Source organism: Lissotriton helveticus, chromosome 6 (assembly GCF_964261635.1).
Source record: "Lissotriton helveticus chromosome 6, aLisHel1.1, whole genome shotgun sequence".
NCBI lineage: Eukaryota > Metazoa > Chordata > Amphibia > Caudata > Salamandridae > Lissotriton > Lissotriton helveticus.
Window position 1 is genome coordinate 163,244,530 of NC_136067.1, and position 24,983 is coordinate 163,269,512.

The window sequence follows — 24,983 nt, forward strand, 5'->3', positions numbered from 1 at the left end:
AAGGTCTGTTAAGAAGTCAGCGCCCATCTACAGGAACTTCAGTTCAATTGTTTTATCCCCCACCGCTCCTGTTTGCTCTATCAGGCTGATTCTCATTTGCCAGAGTGGAGTGAATTACGCAGCGACTTCTCGTGTGGTGGGTTGTGTCTTATTTTAATTGTAAACAGCACACATTATTTTAAATGCGTGTATGTGCGCTGGGTGACAGCAGCACCTCTTCCTACTAAAAACTTTAATAAGAATGCATAAGTTATTGAAACGATTACCAGCTAAGTTCCAAACCTATAATATCTGAGAATGAGGTTGCCCTGCTCGCCCAGTCCCCATCATATTAGCCTAAATCTTTCCTCTGGCTGACAGGACTGGGGAAAGATGGACGGCTGAAACTCTGCCAGTTCCTTACTCATCTGTACACAAGTTCATCATGTGCATGTGGCATGTGGGCATCAAAGCCATGATTGAAAATATAACAATGTTTTCTCTAAAGCAGACAATTAAATTAAAAAACGTATGACCAAAGGGTGTTATACCCATTCTGTGTCTATGGGAAAATACATTCATACATATGGCCCTTAAAGCGAAATATGAGAATTGTTCAGTTGTTTAGCTGCTCTTATTACAAAACCATTATGAATATTTTATAGGTACAACAAGGAATTCCCCAAAATGTTTTAAGTCCCCCACTCTCTAACCCTGTACCTGATAATTGGTTTGTGACACCAGACTGAAAGACACTGTAGTTTAAATGATGAGTAGTTTTAATGCGGAGTTGCTGAATCACAGAATCAACACCTGAGGACATTTGGACTCAGGGTATAGTGGACATTCAGATAGGAATGCATTACTACATGCAGGGCTGTGGGAAGAGTCAGGGGTGGGCATGTAAACATACCCACAAGCCTATAGGGGTGTGGAGATTCCTACATGTAAAGGCACGAGTATGTGTGTTTCCAAGATTAGAAAGTGAAGGGAAAACATGAGGGCGAAGAGAAAATATTTTAACTGCGGAGAGAAATAAATAGAAATACAATTGTGTTTATTTACAGTAGCACATATCTACCAAACCTGTTATCCAGCAAGAATTGACTTCAAGATCACCTGCTTAAATCATAAAGCGTTATATAACGCCCAACCATCTTACCTGAACTATAAACTTCATATCAAAAAAGGTCACTGAGACGCCAGGAACAAGAGTCGCCAATCCTGGAGACCTCAAAATTCAAAAGACCAAAACTTCCAAACATGCTTTCTCCTGCCTCGCCCTCAGGCTGTGTAACTCTGTGCATGATCATATTAGACTAAACATGAGTCTCCTGCTCATCCGCTAAAACCTAAAAACCTATCTCTTCAAAATGTATTTACCAAAGTAATTTTGTGCTCTTTATCCTCTGATGTATCCTTCTAATCTACGTATGTCACACGTTCCTTTTTCCAGTTGAACATAAAGCATTCGTTTACCCTTGCGGCTAGGTCTGCACTACATAAATATTTAAATAAACAAATAAATACATTAATTAAATGTGGATTTTCCATTAAGTCCTGGTTTCAGCTTAGTAGAGGAGGAGTCTGCATGAATAGCTATTATATGCATAGATTTAACGCTTACTCTTGGAGATGTTTGTACATTTCCAGAAAGTAGAAAGTCCTTGGACATTGTACAGGGAAAGCTACAATGCCTAGACTCTGTTAGGTAAATAGTTGAGATTCTGACTCTTAGCCTCGTTCTGTTGTTTTAACTACAGCCAGCAAACCTTCATAGCCACCCTTAAGCGCAGCCTGATATCATCCTTAACCACAGCCGGATGTACTCCCTAACCTTCCTTAACCTCAGCCAACAAATTTCCATACACACTCTTAACCTCAGCTCTCAAAACTCCTTAACAGCCTGCACAGAAATCTGGTTTCTCATATCTGAGAATCTACAGAGTGCTTTACAGTAAACACTGAATACATGAAAACTTGTTTTTATTGTTCAACCATCTGTTTTAGAGTTACCATTCCTCCCAGCTATAACAATGAATATGTTCTTATATTCTTTTTTTGAATGACTCAATAGTTAAAAAAAATAGCCCAGTCTCTATTTTAAAGACAAAATACTTTGAGGAGCATTATTATAGAGTACGATTTATAATATTGTTCTATGTCAAGTGAATGTCATTATGGCATTCTTTATATAAGGGTTCTAGAAATCCAAATCATCTAGCTCAATGCTATTATCATTAGGTTTATTAGCCTTCTTTAGTGAGTCCTTCTTTGCAGCCACAGGACTGGCACATTCTGAGCCTCTGTCCTCCTCCTCCAAGGAACTGTCGGGGTACATTTGTGCAGGTTTACTGCTAGAGCTGTCTGAGTCACCATGGCCACCCTTGCCATTTGTATTCTCCAGGTCCTTGCTCAGTCCGTTAGAGGCTGGACCTATATTCATTTCATCTGTTGGCCTGCTATCAATTTCTTCTTCTGCACCCCCGTTCGTGTTCTCTGTTGAACTTTCATCTACTTCCTCTATTATATCTTCATTAATATCTTCTGCTATACCCCCATTATTTTGCTCTAATGGAATTTCATATACTTCTTCCGCTACTTCAGTGATATGCTCTAAACTCCTTGTATAAATTGTCTCTGCCTGATCCTCATTCTCCTCCTCTGCTGGACCTCCATACTTTTCTTTTGCAGGGCTTTCATTATATTCTTTTGATGGATCTTCATCTTCTTCTTCTGCTGGATCTCTGTCCAGATCCTCTAATGGGCCAGCATCAATTTCATTTGCTATGTCACAATGTTCTTCCTGTGGTGCACTTCGAGCAATGTCCTCTCCTGGAATGTCATCGGTTTCTTCTACCAGACCAATATTATCTTCCTCTGCTAGATGTGCAGAAACACGTTCTGCTAGGCTATCGTTATCTTCTACTGGCTCTTGATCGGCATTTTGCACCAAACATCCACCAGTATCTCCGGCGGGACCACCATCAGCCTCCCCTGCTAAACATCCATCTTTTTCTTCTGCTTTTTCTTCAGTCTCATCTGCAACTGGATCACCATCAGTTTCCTCTCCTGGATCACTATCTTCGGTCTCTGTTGGAACTCCATTTATGTCCCTTGCTAGAGCATCACTAAGGTCTTCTGCTGTATATCTGTTCACTTCTTCTGAAGGATTTCTAGCCACTCCCATGTCCTTTGCTGGATCTTCAGTCACATCCTTGGCTTGATCATCTTCTATTTCCTGCACTTGCTCATCATCTATTTCCTGTGCGTTATCCCCATCCATATCATCTGCTGAAACAGAATCTGTTTCAGGCACAGGTTCAGATGATACGCTTTTGTCAGCATCATTGTTATACTCTGAGTCTAGATCAGGCTTCTGAATTTGATGTTTTGTCTCTTCACTCTCAGCTAACTCTTCATCCTCGTTTCTCTCTTCTAATGTAGACAGTTCAGAATATTCATCACTTAATGCTCCGAGTTCACCAGTGCCATTTTCTTTCTCTTCCTTATGATCAACTACACAAGGGTCAGAAAATTCACTGTCTGCCAGAACCTCTTCATCTGTAATCTTGTCAGGAGTGTTTGGGTTCTCAGTACCATCGTTTAACTCATCCACAGCCTCTGCATAATCAACAGGTTCATAAATACTTTCATGTTCAGAATTGTTTTCCTCAGCTTTGTGGTTTTCCATCAACATGTTTTCTTCTTCCTGTTGATCCTGATCCTCTTTTGCGTTTTCAGGGTGTGAGTGACAAATATTATTCTCATCTAATTGCAGGTGACAACCCATATCAATTTCATACCCACTAGTTCCATATTGTTCTGAGCTGTCATTATTCTCTTGTTTAGAAGACCCTCTTGTTATATTCTTGTTGGAATCAGAGCTACTCGATGTAACTGGAGTAGCTGGTTTAGGTTCAATCACAGTTTCATCTGAAAGTCCATTTTGGATTGCTGAGCTCTCTTGAACCTCTTGTCTTGGACTGCATGGACAAGCTGGGCTTGTTTCATTGGGCTTTTTTTGCATCCGCAGAATTTCCCGCAAGTCGAATGCTCGAACAATTGGGGCACTGGCTGATACTGTATTGCCTTTAAGTGGTCTCATAGCCAGCTTTTTCCGTATGCAGGTTTCACATGGACAGTACTCATCATCTGCATTTAACTCATCTGCCAGCGATGCACTGAATGTGAGATCTTCTTCATCGGTCTCCAATGAAATGTCTTTTGATACTGCTTGCTTGTTTTGTTCCATAATCAGCTCATTGAATGCAGATTTTTTGCGCATAGTTTGCAAGCGTTTTCTCCTTTGCTGTACTTGCTGTGTAGGCCTCTGCCTCAATGTTTCATTGGGAGGTTTGGGGACTTTATTTCCCGCCCTGGTTTGAATTTTGGCAACTTCATTTTCAACACTCTTCTGTATTCTCTTCTCAACCTCACCTTTAAGCTCTGCGATCATTCCATCAAGGCTATCATTGTCCTCAAGATTCCATCTTATTTTGAATTCATTCATGGCATCAACGTAATGAGTCATGAATTCTTTCTCAATTTTCTTTAACAATTTTAGTACCCACACAGGGTCAGTGACGAATGATTGCTTCTTCACAAAGGATTCATTCATCTCATTAGATTCTGAAATGAAGTATACTGTAGACTGGCAGTCACTCTGAGAATTGGTCTCTGTAGTACCCTGCGACTTCGGTGCATTTGGATCAGACTCTTTCTCATCACTGCTGCCAGGATTTACAGGATCAACAGTGCTATCGTCATTTTTAGACATAAACATTGGTTCTTCTTTTTCACAATCTACAGTCTCTTCTATATCCAATGGAGTAGGGATGTCTTTTTCAATATTTTCTTCATTTACAGTCTCTTCTATATCCAATGGAGTAGGGATGTCTTTTTCAATATTTTCTTCATCAAGATCGATATTGCTCTCTCCTAATTTGCTTGTATTCATGTTTTCATCTACATCATTATCATCTACGCTACAGTCTCTGCACTGTTCCTTACTTTGGAGGATTTTATTTGCTTCAGTGTTTGGTGATGTTGCCTTGGAAGAGTTTTCCATGGATTGTTTTTCTTCTTTTTCGTTATCTATTGAGGAAGAAGATGAAGGTCTCTCACACTGCTCTTTATCACCATGGGCCTCAAAGGTAGTTGACACAGGCTCCATCTGAGGTGTAAACATATTCTCTGCACTTGGGGCTGGAACATTTGTTTTACTTTTACCTGTTTTCTCTGATGCTAGTGTGCCATCTGCAGTACCAGCCACACTACCGTCGCCAGATCCTCCAGAGCCACTGTTGACATCCACTCCAGAAGAGGAGGCAGGAGTCGGCTCGGCATCTCGTGAGCAGTTCTTCTGTGATTGTGTGGTCATACCAGGCTTGTCCTTTGTTAGTTTATCCAGTTCTTGCTCTTCTATATTGATGGAACCGTCTACCCAAAGGGCCTGGAAAATATTGACCAGGTCTTTATATCGGCTGTTGCACCGACCTCCCGACTTGCCGATGGGGTCTTCTGGCTCTTCATCAAGAAGTTTAAGACCAGCAAGACATTTGATCAGAACTGTTGCTGAGTTACTGAGTTTTCTACCTATAGTAGGTGATACTTCAGGCAAACTATGTGATCTGTCAATTGCTTGTGCATTCGATGGCCTCAACAATGCCTTCATTATCTGTACAGAGGCATGGACATTGCTAGGCAAATCTTTTCTACTGCTATGTCTACATGTAGGAAATTCTGTAATATTGGCCTCATCCTGGTTCCTTTTCTCTCCTTCCAACAAAACATTGCTATCATTTTCCTCAGTTCTAATATCTTCAGTTTTTTCCGTGTCAGCATCAGTTGTAGATGTTCCAAAGCTTAATGTCTCTTTCATCATGAATTCACTGTTTTTATTATCAGCCTCTTCACCAAGTATTCCCTTTGTTGTTACGGTTACTTGACTATTGTTCAACGTTTTGGTGACTTTTTCTTCTATGTGTTGATGCTCTGCCTCATATTCAACAACAATTGTTTCTGCTGGGATGTTTTTCAACCACGCATGAACAACTTCTTCTGATGTGATATTTGGAAGTGCAGAAGGCGTCATGCCACTGCCCTCAACTGTCAGAGCACTAGTGTCCTCCATCTCTAATTTGCCCTTCTTTTTAGAAGAGCTTGTACTACTTTTTTGTCTGCTTGGGCTCACCTCTTGATCAATGCTGATATCGTCCTTTTCAGTAGTGGCTGTGTTTTGGTCACTGTGAGGTTTTTCCTTCGAGATGATTGGCTTAGATGCCGAAGTAGATGGCCCAGAGTTTTCAAGGGTTTCCCTTCTATCTTCCATATTCTCTACCGACCCAAAGTCTGTGCTGCTAGCAGAAGAAAGCTTTAATTTTGCAAGCCTCGGTTTGCTGCCACTTCGGTTTCCTTTTGGTGGAGATGGGCAGTGTGATATGGGTGAGCAGGCAGTTTCAGATCCAGAGCCTCTTTTACATTTTTCTGTGTCAAACCTTTCGGCCAACTTTTTTTGCTTTCCCTGATCTGAATCGCTGATGATGCTGGATTTCGACAAAGTATCTCCACTTATGCTACCTCTATCCACAACCTCATTTTTAATTTCTGAGTTCGAAGACACTCCAGAGCTGGTGCTTTGAGGCCTATCAACACCTGGATTGCTGACACAATTACATTTTGAGCAAGAAGAGAATGATTTACCCGAAAGATTTGACACGAGGGATCCAAAACTGACATCTGTGTTCTCTTCACCATCATTTAAGTTTGACACAAACAGATTTGTTCCAGATGAAAACTTCATCCTGTCTCCATGTTGCTTACTATTTGAAATTTCACTTTGTGGACTCCTATTGCCCATGTTAATGATAGGTGAGGATGCTCTACTCGCATCCACTACCTCTGAATGCTTATTTGAATCAGCAGATAGTCTTGGGTTTGATTCAGGAGGTGTTTTTTGGTTCTGACACAATGGTCTTTGAAGGACTCCAGAATATTCATCTGGGCATATTTTGTCACACTCATTCTCCTGCATGTCTCGATCCTTTGCATTGATAGGTCCCTCTATGGACAATTGCTCAGATTTGCTCTTCATTGTCCGTGTTGATACTGAGGAAAGTATGCTTTTACTGCTTCGTTTTTCCTCCTCATCTCCAGCCTTGTTGATGTCATTGTAATTGTGAACAGACGTGGTAGTGCTTTCTGTTTTCATTCTGCAGCACTTGTTGCAATCAGAACATCCTCGCCCTGCACAGCTAAGGCTGTTTGCTGACCTTGGGGCCTCCACATCTGTTTTATCAAGGCTGTGGCTAGAAGAGTGACCTTGAGAATGGGCCCCATCCTTTTTACAAATGTTTCTCTTATTGTTTCGGGAACTTTGAGATGCCTCAGACATATTGCTGTCCTGTCTGTCATGATTAGTTAGGTTAGTTCTTCTTTTTGATTGATTGGCTGAAGATGGCTCTACCCTCTCAAGACTGCTAGTATTGTAATCTGAATCCGACTTTTGGTGGGTTAATTCAACTGCAACTTGAGCATCTAGACTCTTGTTCGAGACCACATTTGAAGCTATACTTGCTGATGAACCCTGTTTGTTTCTATCTCCATGTAACCCAACTTTCCTATGTATTGGTCCACCACTAGAAGTGGCAGTGGACAAACCACTTTGGTTCCTGCAGTGACTGACAGTGCAGTGCCCCACTCGAGAGTCACCATTCTCTACAACCTCAGAGTAACACGATGATTCCTGCACAAAGCGTTCTGTGTACTCCTCACTGGAAGTGGTGCGGATGCTGTCGATGGAGGTCTTCTGCTTGCACATCATTCTTCGGTGTGAAGAAACACTGGAGCCTGAGGACCGAGCTTGCCATGCGGTCCTCACGCAAGCCTCACCATCACAAGACGCAAGCATTGGATTCTTCCAAATGTCATAATCCTGGCACTGTTTACCACAGTTGTGGCAGTATAGGTCATCATCATCTGCCTCATTGTGTTTGGAACTGTACGAGTCGGCGTCGCACGGGTAGAAGGACTCGTCAGTCTCTGAAAGCACCCTGGAGTTGGTGGCCTCCCTGCATTCCATCCTATCTTCTTCTTCTTCATACACGAATTGCTGCTCACCATTCTGCTTGTTGTGTGTCCTGGACTTTTTGATCTGCGTGGACCACTGGAGAGACTCATCGTTTAATAAGCGGAAGCGAACTTTCATCTCCACTGACAGGCTACCGTCCTTATTCACATGGACTCTCTTCTCAATGTCATCGTTCACCAGGGAATGGGTTGGGTCCCTCTCCTTTGGCTTTGAGATGGATGCACGCCTGCTGTCCATGGGTGACATATTGTAGCCATTGCCGTAGGACTTTTCAGACGACAGGGAAAATCTTGTTCTGTTACTCGAAGCAGATCGTGGGTGGATGACACTTTTTTTGGCTTTTAGTCCGAAGCTCACTGAGCACAGGGTCATTTTGGGCATGAGAAATAAAATAGGAAAAAAGAGAAAAAAACATGAGAATTTATTTCAACATGCAATTTAGATATAAAATCACAAACCACAAAACTAAATAGGCTGCTCCCATAACTATTTCATGCAATTACATTGAATATACTTTATTCCACTTTAAATTGTGCATGTTCTTCATGCCTCTCAGGTCCTCATTATGAGGACCCCATTTTGTGTTACGAGGATAACAGGGTCGGGCTTATCGATTTCAGCTGATATTCCTGCACCAAAATACAGGGCTTACAAGTTGCATTTGCCGAAATAAGGAATCTGACAAGGATCTGGGAATACATGGCCCCATTTCGTGCACTTATCCATAGGGGAATATAACAGGCCCAATATTGCCTGTGTGGACCTTTTGGAACAGTTGATAAGTGGGCTATTTTGTGGTCTGTTATATGGATGGAAGTCTAAAAGATACAGCAGGTGAGGGGAGAGCTTGGGGTGGGAGGAGGATGTGCACAGAAGCTGCATGCAGCACCACATACGGCTCAGTGTGTGGTGTCTCTCTGGGCCTGGGGTTTCCGAGTCTGGTATTTGCAGGGCTAGTTCTTCTGGGTCCAGAGACACTGGACAAGATGAAATAACCCGGAGCAGTCCCCCCACTGCCCAGGGCGATCCGGCTCCAGTCCACTTGTAATGAGGGCCTTTGTGTCGTTTTACATTATATTGCAATTCAAATATATGCTCTCTCGGGCTTGTTAGGTCTAGCAACAGACAACTTGTGCTGTCTGGAAAGACCTACTGTTGTTACTTTTCTAAACTATACTTGGAGCTTCCGAGAAGTATTTATTTCTCAGCAAATTATTAGCCATTCTGTGGATCATTCCACCGCACAGGGAGTGCTTTCATTGCCATGACGGAATCTCAAAACTACAGAAAATTATCATATTTTGTCACATTCAATAGTTTAAGTCACCCAATGATTCCAAACATAAAGAAACACAAGCAACAAAGACATATAATAATACACTTGCCTAGCTCAAGTGCGAGCCTGGCTCCAAAATGACCTCCTAAATGTTTTTTCTATTTGATTCTCTTTTCAGAATAATTGTTATGTAAAGACAAGAATTATAGACATAGTACAGGATAGAGAGTAACAGTTGCATAATGGGGTAACAGAGTTGAAATAGGGTAAATCGCCATTTCCATTAAAGTTCACGCATCTTGGGATCGAAGTGACGTAACATAGCAATAACATTTTATGGTATTATACTCAGGTTCCAATTCACAAAGGTAAGGTTAGACCATAAGCAGTGCTTTAAATGGGGAAACATAAGTGCAGGTACTCTTAAAATAGAGGTGTGGCAAGTAGGTGTGACAAGTGGGCGTGGCTAGGGGCGGGGCTAAGGGCAAAATATGATCATACATAATTACTTCTTTACCAGTTGCAGCACATATTAAAACACGAGAACTGTGTTTCTGTAAAAAAAAAAAAAACAGATTAACTCATTACACAAGATAAAAGTCATGATGGCACTTTCACCCGAATGGTTGCTGCGCACCTGATCGACAGTGCAGGGTCTGTCTAGACCCTGTCCTGTTATTCACAGCGTGACAAAAGCCCTCTCAACCCCCTCCAATTGGGCCCATTCAATTGGACGCTGCAGGAATCTTCGCTAGCAAGTCTGCAAAAGGCTGCTACAGCCGAGTTAATTACAAGCTCCTGGGAAGTAGAGTGGCCTCTGCCCTGCACGAGAAACCTAACCTGAGCCAGCCGTGCAGTCGATCAGGGTACCGGTACTCTCCCTGGCTCCAGAGAAGTGCCGGTACTGACGCAAAAAAGTTCAGAAGTGCCAGTACTCAGTACCGGCGAGTACCGGCCCATTAAGAGCACTGACCATAAGTCTAAATTTACCAGTCGTAACTTACCTTTGTGAATATCAAAAAGTAATAAAGTTAGACTTGTGGTCTAATTTAGACTTCTGGTCTAACTTTACCTTTGTGAATCGGTCTATAGGATTTTATGTCTTATATAATGGATAAGAGAAAAAAGTGTCATGAGGGTAGGGTAAATTAAAGACCAGTTGGAATACCCCAGAGTAGTATCAAGGTGTGGGAAGGAAAAGAGAGGGAGAGGTGGGAAGATAGACAAGAGAGACAGCAAGAAGGCAGGGAAGAAATAGTGGAATATAGCATGCTGGGGGTGAGGTTGTATTTGAAATTGGGGTTAAGTGAGAGGTTAGGTGTAGGGGTTGAATCTGAGGTGGAGTTATGTTGGTGATGGATGTGTCCAGTTGAGACCAGATTTTTTGTTTTTTCATCGATGGGGACTTTAAGTAAGAGTTTAGAGAGCTATCTGCTCCCCTGTTAAATTGAACCCATTCCCACTTAGCATGGACCAAAAGTTTGGCAAGGTCTTTCCAATCAGATAGAATGGCTTTAAGACTGGTTGAGACAAGGATATTACATAAAATGCGATATTTCTTGTCCAGTCTAGAGTTGTATCAGAGTGGAGGATGCCAAGAGCAATAGAGTGTAGGTTAGGGGTCTAGTTTATTTGTAGAATTTGCAAGATGGTTTGGCAGAGTTCCGACCAAAATGTTTTCGAGAAGGCACAGTAGAGTATCATATGTTGTAGGTCACCTGGCTCTTTCTTGCAGCTCTAGCAAGTGTAAGAGTTGCGAAAAACCTAGCTTAAAATGTTTAGCGGGGTCCAGTGGGCCATATACGCAGTCCAAAACCTACACTGTACTAAGGAGTGTTTAATCTTGTTGGCAGTGAGGTTAGCCCAAGTGGGATGCCAATTTAGTGACATATTAGGTGTATTGTTTGTATTGTGTAAAAGCAACACCCCATTGTTCTGTATTCATTTAGTTAGAGAGGAGATTGTGGTGTGAAGCTAGAGTTTAGTTTGGAAGCTGTCTTCCCCCTTAGCAAAGGTCTTCATAGAGTTTGGTAGGTTGGGAAATCCCAGAGATGTATGAATAAATTAATAAAAGTGTTGCCTATAAAGCGCATGGCCACTCCAGGAGGAGCGTCCTGGCACTGGGCAGCAGCAGAATTGATTCCATAAGCGATGAATAACCCACCAACAAGCAGACCAAAGAATGAAAGAGTAACAGAGCGATACCAAGTAACGTCTGAAAATGATGTTTTTTATTTTTAGGAAGTGGTAAAAGCATATATCCTCGAGTCCAAATTTGGATATGAGGTGAGAAAAGGGTATACGTTTGGAGGGAGATCCCTGGTCCCCTACTAACAGGATGCCTTTTTGTGCCCATTTCTCCAGAAAGAGAGTCTGTCATTGCATTTCAGGTAATCATTATGTTACAATGACTCAAAGAGGGAGGAGCCCATTTGAAGAAGGTTTCCGATTTTATTTTCTTAGTGGTAAAAGTGAAATGAAGGAGAGTGGCTTAGCAAAATTGATTTCAATGGAAAGCCAGGTCGGAGATGTGGCCATAGATGGGGACAACCAGAAACACCTCTGTCTCGCTAAGAATGCATTTTGGTATATTCTATACTTGCGGAGATTTAGACCTCCAAGTATCTTTGAGAGACTTAGTTTGTTTAGTGCAATTCTTGTTTTTTTGGATTTCCATAGAAATTCGGTGAGCATTATATCCAGTCTGGCAAACAAAGTGGCCAACAGTTAGATTGGGGACATGGTAATCAAAAAGTTGATAAGGAAGGTGATCATCATGGGGGGCGTGGCCTGGCGCCGATGGAGTGATCAGCACTGCTTGGGAGCTCCCGTCGGCCGACCGCCATCCGCAGCCATCCTGACGCCCTGCAAGGGGCCTGAACCCCCACAAGGCATCCCCACAACGGCCAGCACAGATGGGATTGATCGGAGGTGAAGCGAGCCTCTAGAGCGGCCCGGATCGGGCAGAAAAGGTGAGCGCACCCGGGTGCACAGCCAAGATGGCGGCGCCCAGTGAGCGCTGACGAGCCCGAGTGGCTCAGGGGAAGGATTGCCGGGTCCACTCTTAGATTGATACAATCTATGAAAAGATAGTAGCCTCGAAGGCTAGCGAGGTAGCTGAAATAAACCTTTCCCACAACAATACACAACAGAAACCAAACTCCGACTGCCTTAAAAACTTCCCCCCTATTTCTTTAGAAGAGGTTACTGCATTAATCACTCAGATCAAGAGTGGCAGCCCTCAGGATACCATCCCAGCCCGCATTATGCCTATGCTGACAGAAGTCCTTGGCCCAGGAATTCAACAGCTAATCAATCTATCTCTTAGTACCGGAGAAGTCCCGAGAGACTGGAAAAGGGCGCTAGTGAGACCATTGAGGAAGAATACCGCTATTCCCTGGACTGAATTCACCAACTTAAGACCTATCTCTCTTCTCCCCTTTATGGGCAAAATTATAGAGAAATTTGTCAATAGACACTTGTCAAAATACATCGAAGAGACAAATGGACTGGACCCCTCCCAATCGGGTTTCAGGCCAAGACACAGCACCGAGACCACCTTGCTGTCAGTCGCAGACGATCTACACATGTTCCAGGATAAAGGCCATTCTGTTATCCTGGTTCTGTTGGATCTGTCTGCGGCGTTTGACACTGTGTCACATGAGATCATGACCTCCAGGCTTGTTAACAGCGGCTTGGAAGACAGGGCTCTGGCCTGGTTGAGGAGTTTCTTGACAGATCGCACCCAAACAGTCACCTTGGGTGCTTATCGGTCAGAGGAGTTGGGAATCTCGAAGGGGGTGCCACAGGGCTCTTGTTTAAGCCCTACCCTTTTTAACATCTATGTGGCCCCCCTAGCGAACATCATGAGATCCCATGGGTTTATCCCTGTGTCATATGCGGATGATACCCAACTCCTCTATCCTTTCAAATCCCTCACGGATGAGGTCAGGAATTCCTTTTCCCTGGGGATGAAGGCAGTGGCCCACTGGATGGCATCTAACCTCCTGCAATGTAATGTTGCTAAAACGGAGGTGATGCTGTTCGGCGAAGCCAAACTCCTGTGGTCCCCTGACTGGTGGCCGCAAGATCTCGGCCCAGTCCCAGAGCCCAAGCAGGTGGTTAAGAACCTAGGTGTTCGCCTTGACCAGGAACTTTCTCTTAAGCAACATGCCAACCAAGTGGTGGGGTCTTGTTTCCACATTATTGGGATGTTGCGGAAAGTATTCCCTCTGCTTCCTGATTCAACCAGGAAAACCCTAGTACAGGCCTTAGTGCTGAGTCGCTTAGACTACTGCAATGGGTTGCTCCTTTCAGCTAACGAGGGAGTAATCTCTAGATTGCAGGTAGTCCAAAACACCGCGGCTCGCCTTGTTCTCAATCAGCCCCCCCGAACCCCCTCTAAACCCCTTCTGACCACCCTGCATTGGCTCTCCATCAAACAGAGGGTGAAGTTTAAGGCATGTTGTATCATACACAAGTGTCTTCAGAGGAAAGGCCCTATGTATCTGTCTAATAAATTCTCTCTCTATGTACCCTCGCGATCCCTGAGATCCAGTGAACAGGCCTTGCTGCGGGTTCCCAGAGCAAAAAAGGCAAGACAAGGCGATAGAGCACTGTCTGTTGCTGGTCCAACGCTGTGGAATACCCTCCCACTTTCCTTGAGACTCTGTAAGGAGCATTTCCCCTTCAGGAGACAGTTAAAAACCTTTTTATTTCAAAACTAATATGTCACACTGCCAGCACTATTTATTTGCAATAAGGCCGCCAAAGGCGCGGAGATACTCCTTCGGGAGTGATCCTAGCGCGATACAAACCCACAAATAAATAAATAAATAAGCCCGGCGCCAGCATAAAGCTACCAGCGGGTGGGACCCCCCCCCCCCCCCGGGAGCTGGTTGAGGGAAAGGACACGCATTGTTTGCAGCGCCCAGGAACGGGCAAAATGGCGGCACGCCGGGACGTCGGCGATTGCAGGGGCACCGGAGCGCGGCCAAAGACCTATGGAGACTTCCCTCCAGCCTTCATGCAGGATCCAACATAGAGCCTAAAAATCCGGGAAGTACAGCTGACGGAGGACGGCCGCTGAGGAGCAAACACAGCGAGCACGCCACTGAGCGCGGCCTGGACAGCGGCGCCCAGTGGGCACTTAAGGTCACGGAAGCAGTACAAGGGGCCAGCGAGAAGGATTGACGTGTTTTCCCCTCTGGCCTTGAAATCACTGACCGCTAGTACAGGAAGAGCGTGTGCACTCTTGCCAGTCTCAGACACACCGGCAGCGTACAACGGCGGAGACGACTGCGCGGCCTGAGCTGCCGGCGCTTGGACGAGCACAGGGAAAAGCGCCCTGAAGTTGAGGAGGCGGGACCCTCTGCAATAGACTGACCCCATCACCCACACAGTCCAAGGGGTGCACGCACATAAAGCAGAGGCGCTGGATGACCACACGGGGCATTAACCTGAACCCCGAAGAGAGTGGGGAAGGTGACACTGGGAGTAGACCCGGAAAGCCCTGAGAGCAGCCCCCAAGAAAGGAAGGGGCAAAGGAGCAACGGGGCTGGACTGCACTAGGCGCTGACACGCCCAAGACGGCGTGCTCTGGGCGACGGTGATGCCAGGAGGGCCCCCAGGACTTGGACGGCTGGCACACTCTGGGGGTTGCCTGCAGACAGAGCCCAGTTTGCGACGGAGGCTGACGATACCCCATGAGCACGTGTAGCGCCGGGAACATCGTGGGGCGGGAGGACACCATGGGGAAGACTCTGAAACGGAAGGAGAAGGAGGATCTTGCGACAGGCAGACCCCCAGACGAGGCCGAGAAGTCTGCAACAAGGATGGACCACCCAACAGATCCTACGCTACAGGACATACTGCAAACTATCACCACCTCCAGCAAACGCCTGGAAGGGAAAAATGATTCTGTCAGCCTGGACCTGGGATTGCTCCGGGAGGACCATAAGAAACTAGGGGACCGGGTCACGACAAACAAAAGAACATTGGCTGAGACTGTCCCGGCGGTCACAGATATGCAAAACCGAATGACCGTGCTGGAAACCAAGTGTGAACGCTGGAAGAAAGGGCAGAGGACGCTGAAAACCGATAACACAGAAGCAACCTGCGAATAGTGGGCCTACCAGAGAAAATTGAAGGGCGCAACATGGCAGACTATATTGAAAAATGGCTCAGGGACGAAGTGGCGCCGAACGGCCTATCGAATTTCTTTGTCCTGGAGAGGGCACCTCCCCTCCCGGCTAAGCCGCCCACACCAGGCGCCCCGCTACGAGTGGTGATAGCGAAACTCCTCCACTACAAGGACCGAGATCACACCCTAAACTCAGGCGCGGCTCAAGGGCGACATCCAAGTGCACAACTCCATAGTGCGCATCTTCCCAGACTTCTCCCGTGAGGTGCAGCGCAGAAGGGGATCGTACCGAGATGTGAAACAGAGACTATGTCAGCTGGACTACAAATACGTGACACAGTATCCGGCCACGCGGAGGTTGACCACAATGGAGGGCACTGAATTCTTCAGGACTCCCCAGGAGGCATCTGACTGGATAGACCGACGCGGCGGAGCAGCGCAAGAGCGGATCCGACAGAGGGCGGCGACGAGGACCTCGCTCGAGACTCCAGAAGAACGGGACCGAGATCCTGGCGTCTCCACAGGAGGAAGCACAATTAGAACGACGAATCGCAATACAGGTGGTGCCGCTGATCAGCAGGGGAACTGAGAACCCAGGTCCTCCTGAAAGCGGCGAGGAACAGGCAGATACGGGCTTGGAGACTGGATCCAGTGTGGTTCTGAAAATCTGGATTCGTGTAATCGTTCTGGACTCGAGAATTAAAACTTCGTCGAAACATGACGAATTTGGTATCAAAAGACCGAGAATGACGAGTACATCATGTACATATATTTTCAGCATATTCGAGTGACGATTTCACTTCGAAATCGTCATTTGCGTTCTGAACCCTTGGCTTCCATTTATGTGTTGCCCTTTACATAGGCCTTAATCCAATTGAATTCAATTCCACAAGGACACATACTCCTTAATCGACTTTTCCATGACCTGTGCAAGTTGGAACCATTGCCCCAGGCCGAACTCGTTAGGTCAGTTCCCCTCCCAGTGGCCGAGCAAGATAGCATCTAGGCTCAACAAGCCATAAAACCATTTCAGCGCGCACACCTGCCGTATCTTGCTCACATCTGTCTTTTCCCTTTTGCTTCACTTACTTTATGATGGGGAGGTGCCTGTTTTATTGGGGGTCCACCGATATCTGATGAAATGTTGGGCCTTGCCAGGTGATTTGTTGTAGGCAGCACGAAGTGAAATATGGACATGTCATCATGACTCTGCTTTTTCTTTGTATTTGAAATATGTTAACGATTTACTTTACAACCAAGAATGTTTTGCCTGAAGCTTAAAATTGTGTATAAGAAGAGAAGCCTGACTTTGTAAATTCGAGCAGTCTCCTGAGAACATACTTCCCCGCGTTGTACTTCTAGGACACTTGTTACCTTGGTTGCAGCCTATAAACTAATCTTTGACTTCACCTAGAAGACTCTGAGTTTCTGTGGTCTGGATCAGGAAGAACCCGAGGTCTCTGGGTGTACCCTGACACCGCTGGGTTACCGGTGTCTGTGCCGGTTCTGAAAAACCCAGTACCTCAGCTGGCGCCCAACGTGTGGCGATTCCAGTGGTACCAGTCAGCCAGAGGATCGTGAGGAGCTTCGTGTGAAAATTCCGGAGGACGGCCAACCACCTCATCGACCCCTGCATGTCGACGTGGTCCGAAGGTCTTTGCTGCGAGGTTCCCCGCTTCCCGACGGCTACAAGGACTGCTGCCCTGGCTATCGCCCTGATTTGGACCCTTGAAGTTTGGTAGAGCGAAACACTAAGACGAGTCTTCTGGTGACGTCATCGATATTTTCAGTTAAGTATAAGTGGAGCGTCTCCCAGTCCTTAGTTGATCTTAGTTTTGGTATCCTTGGGATAAAAAGTTTTGTGTTGGTACTTGCAAGCACCAAAACCGAAGGACTCGTGTATTCACGAGAAATATCGTAATCGATAATCCTTTGAAGTTTGGAACTAGACTAGAGAGCGAAGATGCCTAGTCTTAGACTTGGAAATTTGTTTTGTCTTGGTTATAATAATAGGGACTCCCGATTGGAGGACTCATGTCCGGTTTCTCCAGTTGGAACTCCAACTTACGAGCTATACGTGAAACATGGGGTAGGCCCCATCACCTACAACGAAGTGTGGATTAAATACACCAGGAAAGATGGTGTTCTAAAATGACCCCAATATGGTAGTTTTGATTCCGAAATCTTAGACAACCTTGAAGTTAAACTCTTCAAAAAGAAAGCCCGGCTGGCGATGTTTGACTCTTTCCGCTTATGGCGTAAAGAAGCCAAACAAAAAGAAATCAAATTAGCTAAGAAAAATAAGAGAGAAGAGGGACTCTCAGTAATGCAAGCTGCTATACAGTTTAAAGATAATGAAGAAGAGCAGATGAGTGAGCAGTTGCATAGGCAACGTAAAATGGCAATAGATAAATGTTATCCAGTTTTGCCGTCTCTTCAGCAAGAGGCAGCAAAAGAGCGTGAAAAAGACCCATTAATGTCGCATTTACTAAATTCGCCACCCCCCTATGCTCAAAATGCCACGGCACCCCCGCAACCTTTAGTTGCGCAAACTACGCCTCTTGTTCCTCCACAGCACCCTCCAGCTGTTCCTCAGCTGGCTCCTACTCCTTTGGTGCAGCCTCCTCCAGGCCCACCGACCACCTCTGTTTCACCTGTGTTTTCTACGATTTTGCCTACTGTACTTTTTACGTCTCCTAATGCTCCCTCTACGATTTTGCCTAGTGCTCCTTCTATTTCCCCTGATACCTCTACTGCTATCTCTGCCCCTGCTTTATCTCACCCCGTTTTTCCATCCGTTCTTCCTTCAGTTTCACCTTCCATTCGGCAGAAAATGGCCAGCACTGTTACTAAACTTCTTTTACCTATTTTCGGGTCGCCTACTACGACCCCTAACATGGGAAGAAGACAGTTGTGAAGTCGACTGCCTGATTATCAAGAGAGAGATTCACTGAATAGTTTAGCACGGAAATGGGTCTTGGACACTGTAAAATATGATGTACAGTCTGTCATGGAAGTCTTTCATCAATGGGAAGCAGCGACACAGAGATATGTTTTCGAACAGATGTGTGTTTTTCTTTGCGAGGATTTAGAAGACAATGATCTGGAATACATCCCGCAAGAGATGTGTCGTGTACGGTTTAAGTTCGGAGAGGGTATGATTGTAGGTCCAGATGTGGAAAAGCAGTTGAAATGTTATTATCATATCGGAGTAAGGGAAGCAGTTCTGGGTCACCATCTGAATTCTAGTACATCCAGTAGGAAAAAGGCGCGACAATACCCTATGAGATAAGTTCCCCCACAATGGAGAGAGGGTGACACGACTGCTGTCCCACCTATCCTGCCACACTTTCAGCGTGTATGGGTACATGTCCCATGGAAGCGAGCTGAAGTTTTAGCACTTAAACAAACGTTACCTGATCCGCGTAAAAATCCTGCAGGGTATTACAAAGAGTTGTCGCAAACTGCTGGATCATGTATAATTAATTTAGCCGATATCGATATGCTATTTGGGAACGTTGTTCCACAGCCTTTATGGGGAAAGATTCGTCACACGGATCATGATCAGGAATTATGTGACTCATGGGCTAACATTACTGCGACAGATGCCCTACAAGTAGGTGGCGCTAAGCCTGAACCTTTGATAACAGAACTGCCTGGTAAAATAATTGATTATATGAAAACGATAATGCCTGCAATACGTGTAAATTGGGATAAGTTATCTGCATGCAAGCAGAAGAAAGAAGAAACTGTTTCAGATTTCTTCACCAGATTTGAAGAAACATTTGTCGACCACAGCGGTCAAGATATGACCACAGAAGGTGGTCAGAGATTGTTCATCGATAAATTCGTGCACAATCTGCTTCCAGAATTGTGTAAAAAGTTAAAGGACTCGGAAAGTTCTTGGGCAGTCTCGTCTTCGGCACAGATATTAGCTACAGCACAGTATTCCGAAAAACGAGACAAAGACGAGAAAGATAGAGTAGAAAAGAAAACTAAAGAACTAAAAACGAAGGTTTTGCTACAGCAAGCCTATCCGCCACGTGGTGGTGGTAATCAGAATAATGGTAGCCAGAATCACTACGAAAATACTTTTCAGCAGCCTCGACAATATCAGAGAAACTCGCAAAGAGTCGAGTATACTCAACCACGTGTACCTGTAGGCCCCAACCAGTGTTCATATTGCAGACAAGAGGGTCATTTCAAGTATAATTGTCCTATTCTATTACAACGTGCAAATGGAGTATCTGGTGTTAGAGGTCGTGGCAGTCAGCAAGCACCTAGAGGTAGAGGGCGTGGAAACGCCCCTCAGAACGCACGTCCACTTCCACCACAAAACTCTATGAACAGGTTTGATCAGCAAAATAAAGTATCAGACAGAACAGCTCAATACTACGTTGATGATTACTATACAGAAGATGAGTATTTGGAGAATAATGATTGCTAGGACAGCCAAAGACAAAGAGAGGGAGTTGTTTCAGTTCCAGTAGATCAGAGTGGACCATACGTTGAGGTGATTACATCAGGTGTGTCAGAACCTTTTCTGTTGGATACTGGTGCTACAAAGAGTTCTATTATGCACTCCAAACTCCCTGGCGCACCTTTGTCTGGCGAAATGAACGTTTCTGTAGGTTTTTCTGGCGCCCCAGTTAGGAATCCGATTTCTGACCCTTTGTCTCTTTCTGTTGGTCCTTGTGAATTAGAAGCACCCCTTATTCTGACAACAGGTTGTGGTGAAAACTTGCTAGGATTGGATTTGTTAAAGAGATCGTATGCAACTTTGTACTGTTCTCCGTCAGGAGTACAACTTACTTTAGGTAAGAAAGTGGTTTCTCCCATGTATTTGTCGAGAGATACAATTCCTGCAGAATTGTCGTTTCTCCCAGATATTCTTTGGGCCACTGGTCCTAATGATGTAGGTCTTTTAGAAATTCCACCATATGTTGTAACATTGAAAGCAACGTTAAAATGCCACGAATTCCCCAATACAAAATTTCTAGTGAGGGTGAAAAAGCTTTACTAGCTATCGTTTACGAATTGATTAAAAAGGATGTGATTGAAGAAACACGAGGAAATGTTTGCAATAGTCCTGTTCTGCCTGTTTTAAAACGAACTGACCCTTCTAAGCCACCTGTGTACAGATTCGTGATTGACCTTAGAGAAGTGAATAAAATTGTTGTGCCACAATTTCCAGTTGTACCCGACATTACCACATTATTGACTATGATTCCAGCCTCTGCCTCTTGGTTTTCGGTGATTGACCTGAAGAATGCTTTCTTCAGTATCCCAATTGCTGAGGAGAGCAGGGATATTTTTTCCTTCAGTTTAGGAGGTCGAAGCTTCCGCTTTAAACGCGCTCCTCAGGGCTACTGTGAAAGTCCGTCAATATACAGTCAAGCTCTCAAAACACAGCTTGATACGATTGTTTTACCAAAAGGTGCTACTCTTGTACAATATGTGGACGATTTGCTCATTGCTGCAGATACTAAGAAAATTTGTAAAAAGGCCACGTTGACATTATTGCGTCATCTGTGTGATCTGCATCACAAGGTGTCACTTTCCAAACTGCAATATTGCCGACAAGAAGTGACCTACCTAGGTCACCTCTTATCGAAGGAGGGATGGAAACTGACCCCAGAAAGAATTCAGGCAATAGCGAAATTGAATGTGCCAAGAACACAGAGAGAAGTGCGTGCTTTCTTGGGCATTACATCGTACTGTAGACAGTGGATTCCAAATTTTTCGTTATTGGCCAAACCCTTGGTGGCATTAACATGTAAAAATACACCCAATCCCATTCCTTGGTCTGAAGAGTGTCAGAAAAGTTTTCTTGAATTACGCACAGCATTATGTTCGGCTCCTGTGTTAGGTACCCCCAACTACAGTAAGCCTTTCACATTGTACGTCCACGAGAAGGAGGGCTGTGCATTGTCTGTGTTGACTCAGTTATTTGGAGGTAGGCAGCGCCTATGCGCCTATTTTTCGTCAACTTTGGATTTGGTAGCTAAAGCATTGCCAAGTTGTTTAAGAGCCACAGCAGCAGCAGCTGTTTCTATTCGACAGTCTGCTGGTCTAGTAATGAATAATACGCTAATCGTGATGGTCCCACATGCAGTAGACACATTGTTAAATAGAACCAAGACACAGCACTTAACTAGTGCTCGACTGTCCAGTTACGAATTGACACTGCTAGCGAGTCATGTGCACATAAAAAGGTGCAGTACCTTGAATCTAGCTACGTTGTTACCAATTGCAGAGGAATCGGATGCTTTAGAACAGCACAATTGTTTTCTCGCAACAGAGGAAGAAACAAAAGGGAGAGTAGATTTATTTGACACTCCTCTTGCTGAATGTGATGGTACATTATGGGTGGATGGTTCATGCTTCAAGCTCTCAAATGGTAACGTGACTGCAGCATATGCTGTCACGACTTTGCACACAGTTGTTGAAACTGCACCAGTACCACATGGTTCAGCTCAAGCTGCAGAATTAGTTGCACTCACGAGAGCGTGTGTATTGTCGAAAGGAATGAAAGTGACTGTCTACACCGACAGCCAGTACGCGTTTGGAGTGGCTCACAGTTTTGGACGATTGTGGAGAGAACGTGGGTTCCTGACTTCGCATGGAGCTAAGATTCAGCATGGTCAGTTGGTGAATGAGCTCCTTGAATCGCTGACCTTGCCTCTGCAAATAGCAATTGTGAAATGTAGTGCTCACAAGAAGGTGACTGATGATGTTGGTCGTGGGAATGCATTTGCTGACGAGATCGCTAAAGAAACGGCAAAGAATGTGATGAGCCGAATGTATGTTGCAGGCCCTGAAAGATGGACTGGTGATGTTGGAATATGTGAGGACACGATAGAGAGTGTGAAGTCCATCCAAGCTGAGGCCACAGAGAAAGAGTTGAGCACGTGGAGAGAGAGTACAGGTAGAATGGATGCAAATGGTTGTTGGATTGAATTGACAGAGCATCAGAGATGGTTGCTACCCGATGCATATGTGCTTGCAGTGGTTACAATGGCTCATGGAATGGCTCATATCAGCGTGAAAGGGATTTGCGAGTTGTTGGCCCCAGTGTGGAAGAATTCAGGGATTCCCAAGTGTGCAGAGAATGTTGTCAAGAATTGCATGGTATGTCTGAAGCACAATCCTGGTAGGGGAACCCCAACTCTAGCTGGTCATTTTGCACCTCCTACGTATCCGTTCGAGGTTTTGCAGCTAGATTTCATACACATGAAGAGGTGCAACAACTTAAAATACGTGCTCGTTGTTGTTTGCGCTTTCTCAAGATGGGTAGAAGCATATCCCCTGAAAGACAATACTGCCGTGTCCACAGCAAAAGCCCTTGCGAAAGAGTACTTCCCCAGGTTTGGAATGCCTAGAATGGTCTGGTCTGATAACGGAAGTGAATTTGTGGGCCGTGTGATGAAAAGAGTGTGTGAAGGGCTAGGCATTAGGCAGAAGTTCCACGCTGCAAATCACCCCCAATCAGCTGGATTAGAGAATGTTACAATGGCACGCTTAAACTTAAATTGGCCAAAATCCAAGCGAGCACAGGTCTTAAATGGCCTGATGCTCTACCCTTAGCACTCCTATCCACCAGAATGACTGTGCATTCGCGAGTAAAACTCAGCCCTTATGAAATTGTCTTTGGCCGGCCAGCCAACATATGGGGAGTGCCTAGGCCCAAGAAGTTCAGCGAGCTAGAACACCCTATTTTGCTTGGTTACCTGTATGAATTGACAACTAAATTGCGTGTTTTGCATCAACAGGTACATGACTCCCTGCCTCCGGCCTCTGATACTCCGGGACACAGCATTGACCCTGGAACCTGGGTGCTGGTGCGAAAATTCCAAAGGACTGAAAACGACCAGCCCAGGTGGACGGGACCACACCTCGTCCTTCTCTCTACCAGATCGGCAGTTCGAGTGGAAGGGAAGAAGGCCTGGATCCACGGGGTCCACTGTAAAAGGGTACCCTTACCTCTGCCCTATGACCAGAGTAAAGAACTTGATGCCGTGCCAAATACCGTCCCTTTTAATGATTCACATGTAAAAGGAACTGACTCTGAACAAGAAAACGAAAACATTTTGCACAAGGCTGTGCCACCATCCAAGCGAGTGAACATTACAGAGCCTGACCTTTTGTTCCCAGATCACACAATATCTGGGAAGCAACGGTATAATTTGAGACCGAGAAAAACGAACTGATAAAGTCATTTCTTTTGCAATTTGAGACTAAGATCCATGGACAAATAAAAAAAAAAGATACTTTTTCCCCCCAAGTACTATTTTTGAAAGTGCAGATCTCCCATCTAGGTAACTTGCTTATTTTTGTTTTTCGAACCGCCATCCGGGTTCCGCTGCTAGGGCCGCGGTTGATTAAAGTCTTTGGGGTGCAGCTGACGACGTTGGGTCGGTAGTTCTGGTTGGTCCAAGGGAGTTGCCCTAGACTGACGGAAGCATCCTTAGCAGAGGCAACCTCCCACCGCGGGCAGCACTTTAGAGAGGATGGAGTTTCCCGATGTGGAGAGACCTGCCAAACAAATGAACTTTAAGCAGAGACTGTGTAACATGATGACAAAGAAAAGTTTTATAATATTGTGTATTTTTATGCTATTCAGCGTAATGATCTTTTTGATAAGTTATGTTTTATTCTCTTTTCATGTAACATTTGCGCCCACTGCATCACCCATACCTCCTCCTACTGTTTCCTCTCATTCTTTCCACCCTCTGCCCGACCACGAATCAAATAGGAGATTGGAGTTTGTTAATAACTCCTTTGTTCAGTTGTTACATCAACACCAACTTGTAATGAACACAACTAACTGTTGGGTGTGCGGTCTTATGCCTCACACAACGGATAAAGGTATCCCCTATTTGGTCCTGCCATTTAGTCACAATGGTTCTGTATGGGCATATAGGACAATGTTCATATATGCACACGAAATCTACCCCCTACGTTCCATAACAGACAATCCTAGAAAAAGTGCTCTAGTCAAAGGTATAGTTGACATGATTAAGGAAGGTATTGCTTATGAGACTATCCCTGGAGATGAGACACTATTATACATAGGATGGAACATGACTGGATATGGAGCTACCCTGAGTGAGAAACAGCAGGCTAAGAGGTCGTCCCCGATTTGGATTGTACCCCATCAGGGTCATCTGTGTCTGCAAGGTAATGGCACGAATCCCAGGGCTCAGTTAGGGAAGAGTGTCTGTACTGAAACATATATGTTTGGATCTCAGACCTCCCCTGCGTTTTTAGCAGCTAAGGGTACTTTTTTCATCTGCCACGATAGAGCCTATACATGGTTGCCCCCTGACTCTTCGGGCTCATGTTTTGTTTCCTTCCTGTTGCCTCCCACCTACACAGCAGCGGCGGATTACCACAGGACAAGGATAGTTAGAGGTGTCTTAAGTAAAGAGGACACTGCAGGTCAAGAATTTGGTGACTTTGCAAAGGGTTTTCTGCCGTTCTGGGGATCCATG

General features: G+C 45.0%; 2 protein-coding genes across 2 annotated transcripts in view; one reads left to right on the forward strand and one right to left on the reverse strand.

Moving 5' to 3' along the window:
* C6H8orf74 (chromosome 6 C8orf74 homolog) overlaps positions 1-24,983 on the forward strand; it is a 2,015,860-nt gene that overhangs the window by 429,883 nt on the left and 1,560,994 nt on the right. The window lies entirely within an intron of this gene.
* RP1L1 (RP1 like 1) overlaps positions 1,153-24,983 on the reverse strand; it is a 152,210-nt gene continuing 128,379 nt past the window's right edge. Inside the window, exon 3 of the mRNA XM_078647554.1 lies at positions 1,153-8,427. Coding sequence (XP_078503680.1) covers positions 2,183-8,427 — 6,245 coding nt within the window. The 3' untranslated portion in view covers positions 1,153-2,182. The remainder of the gene's footprint in view (positions 8,428-24,983) is intronic.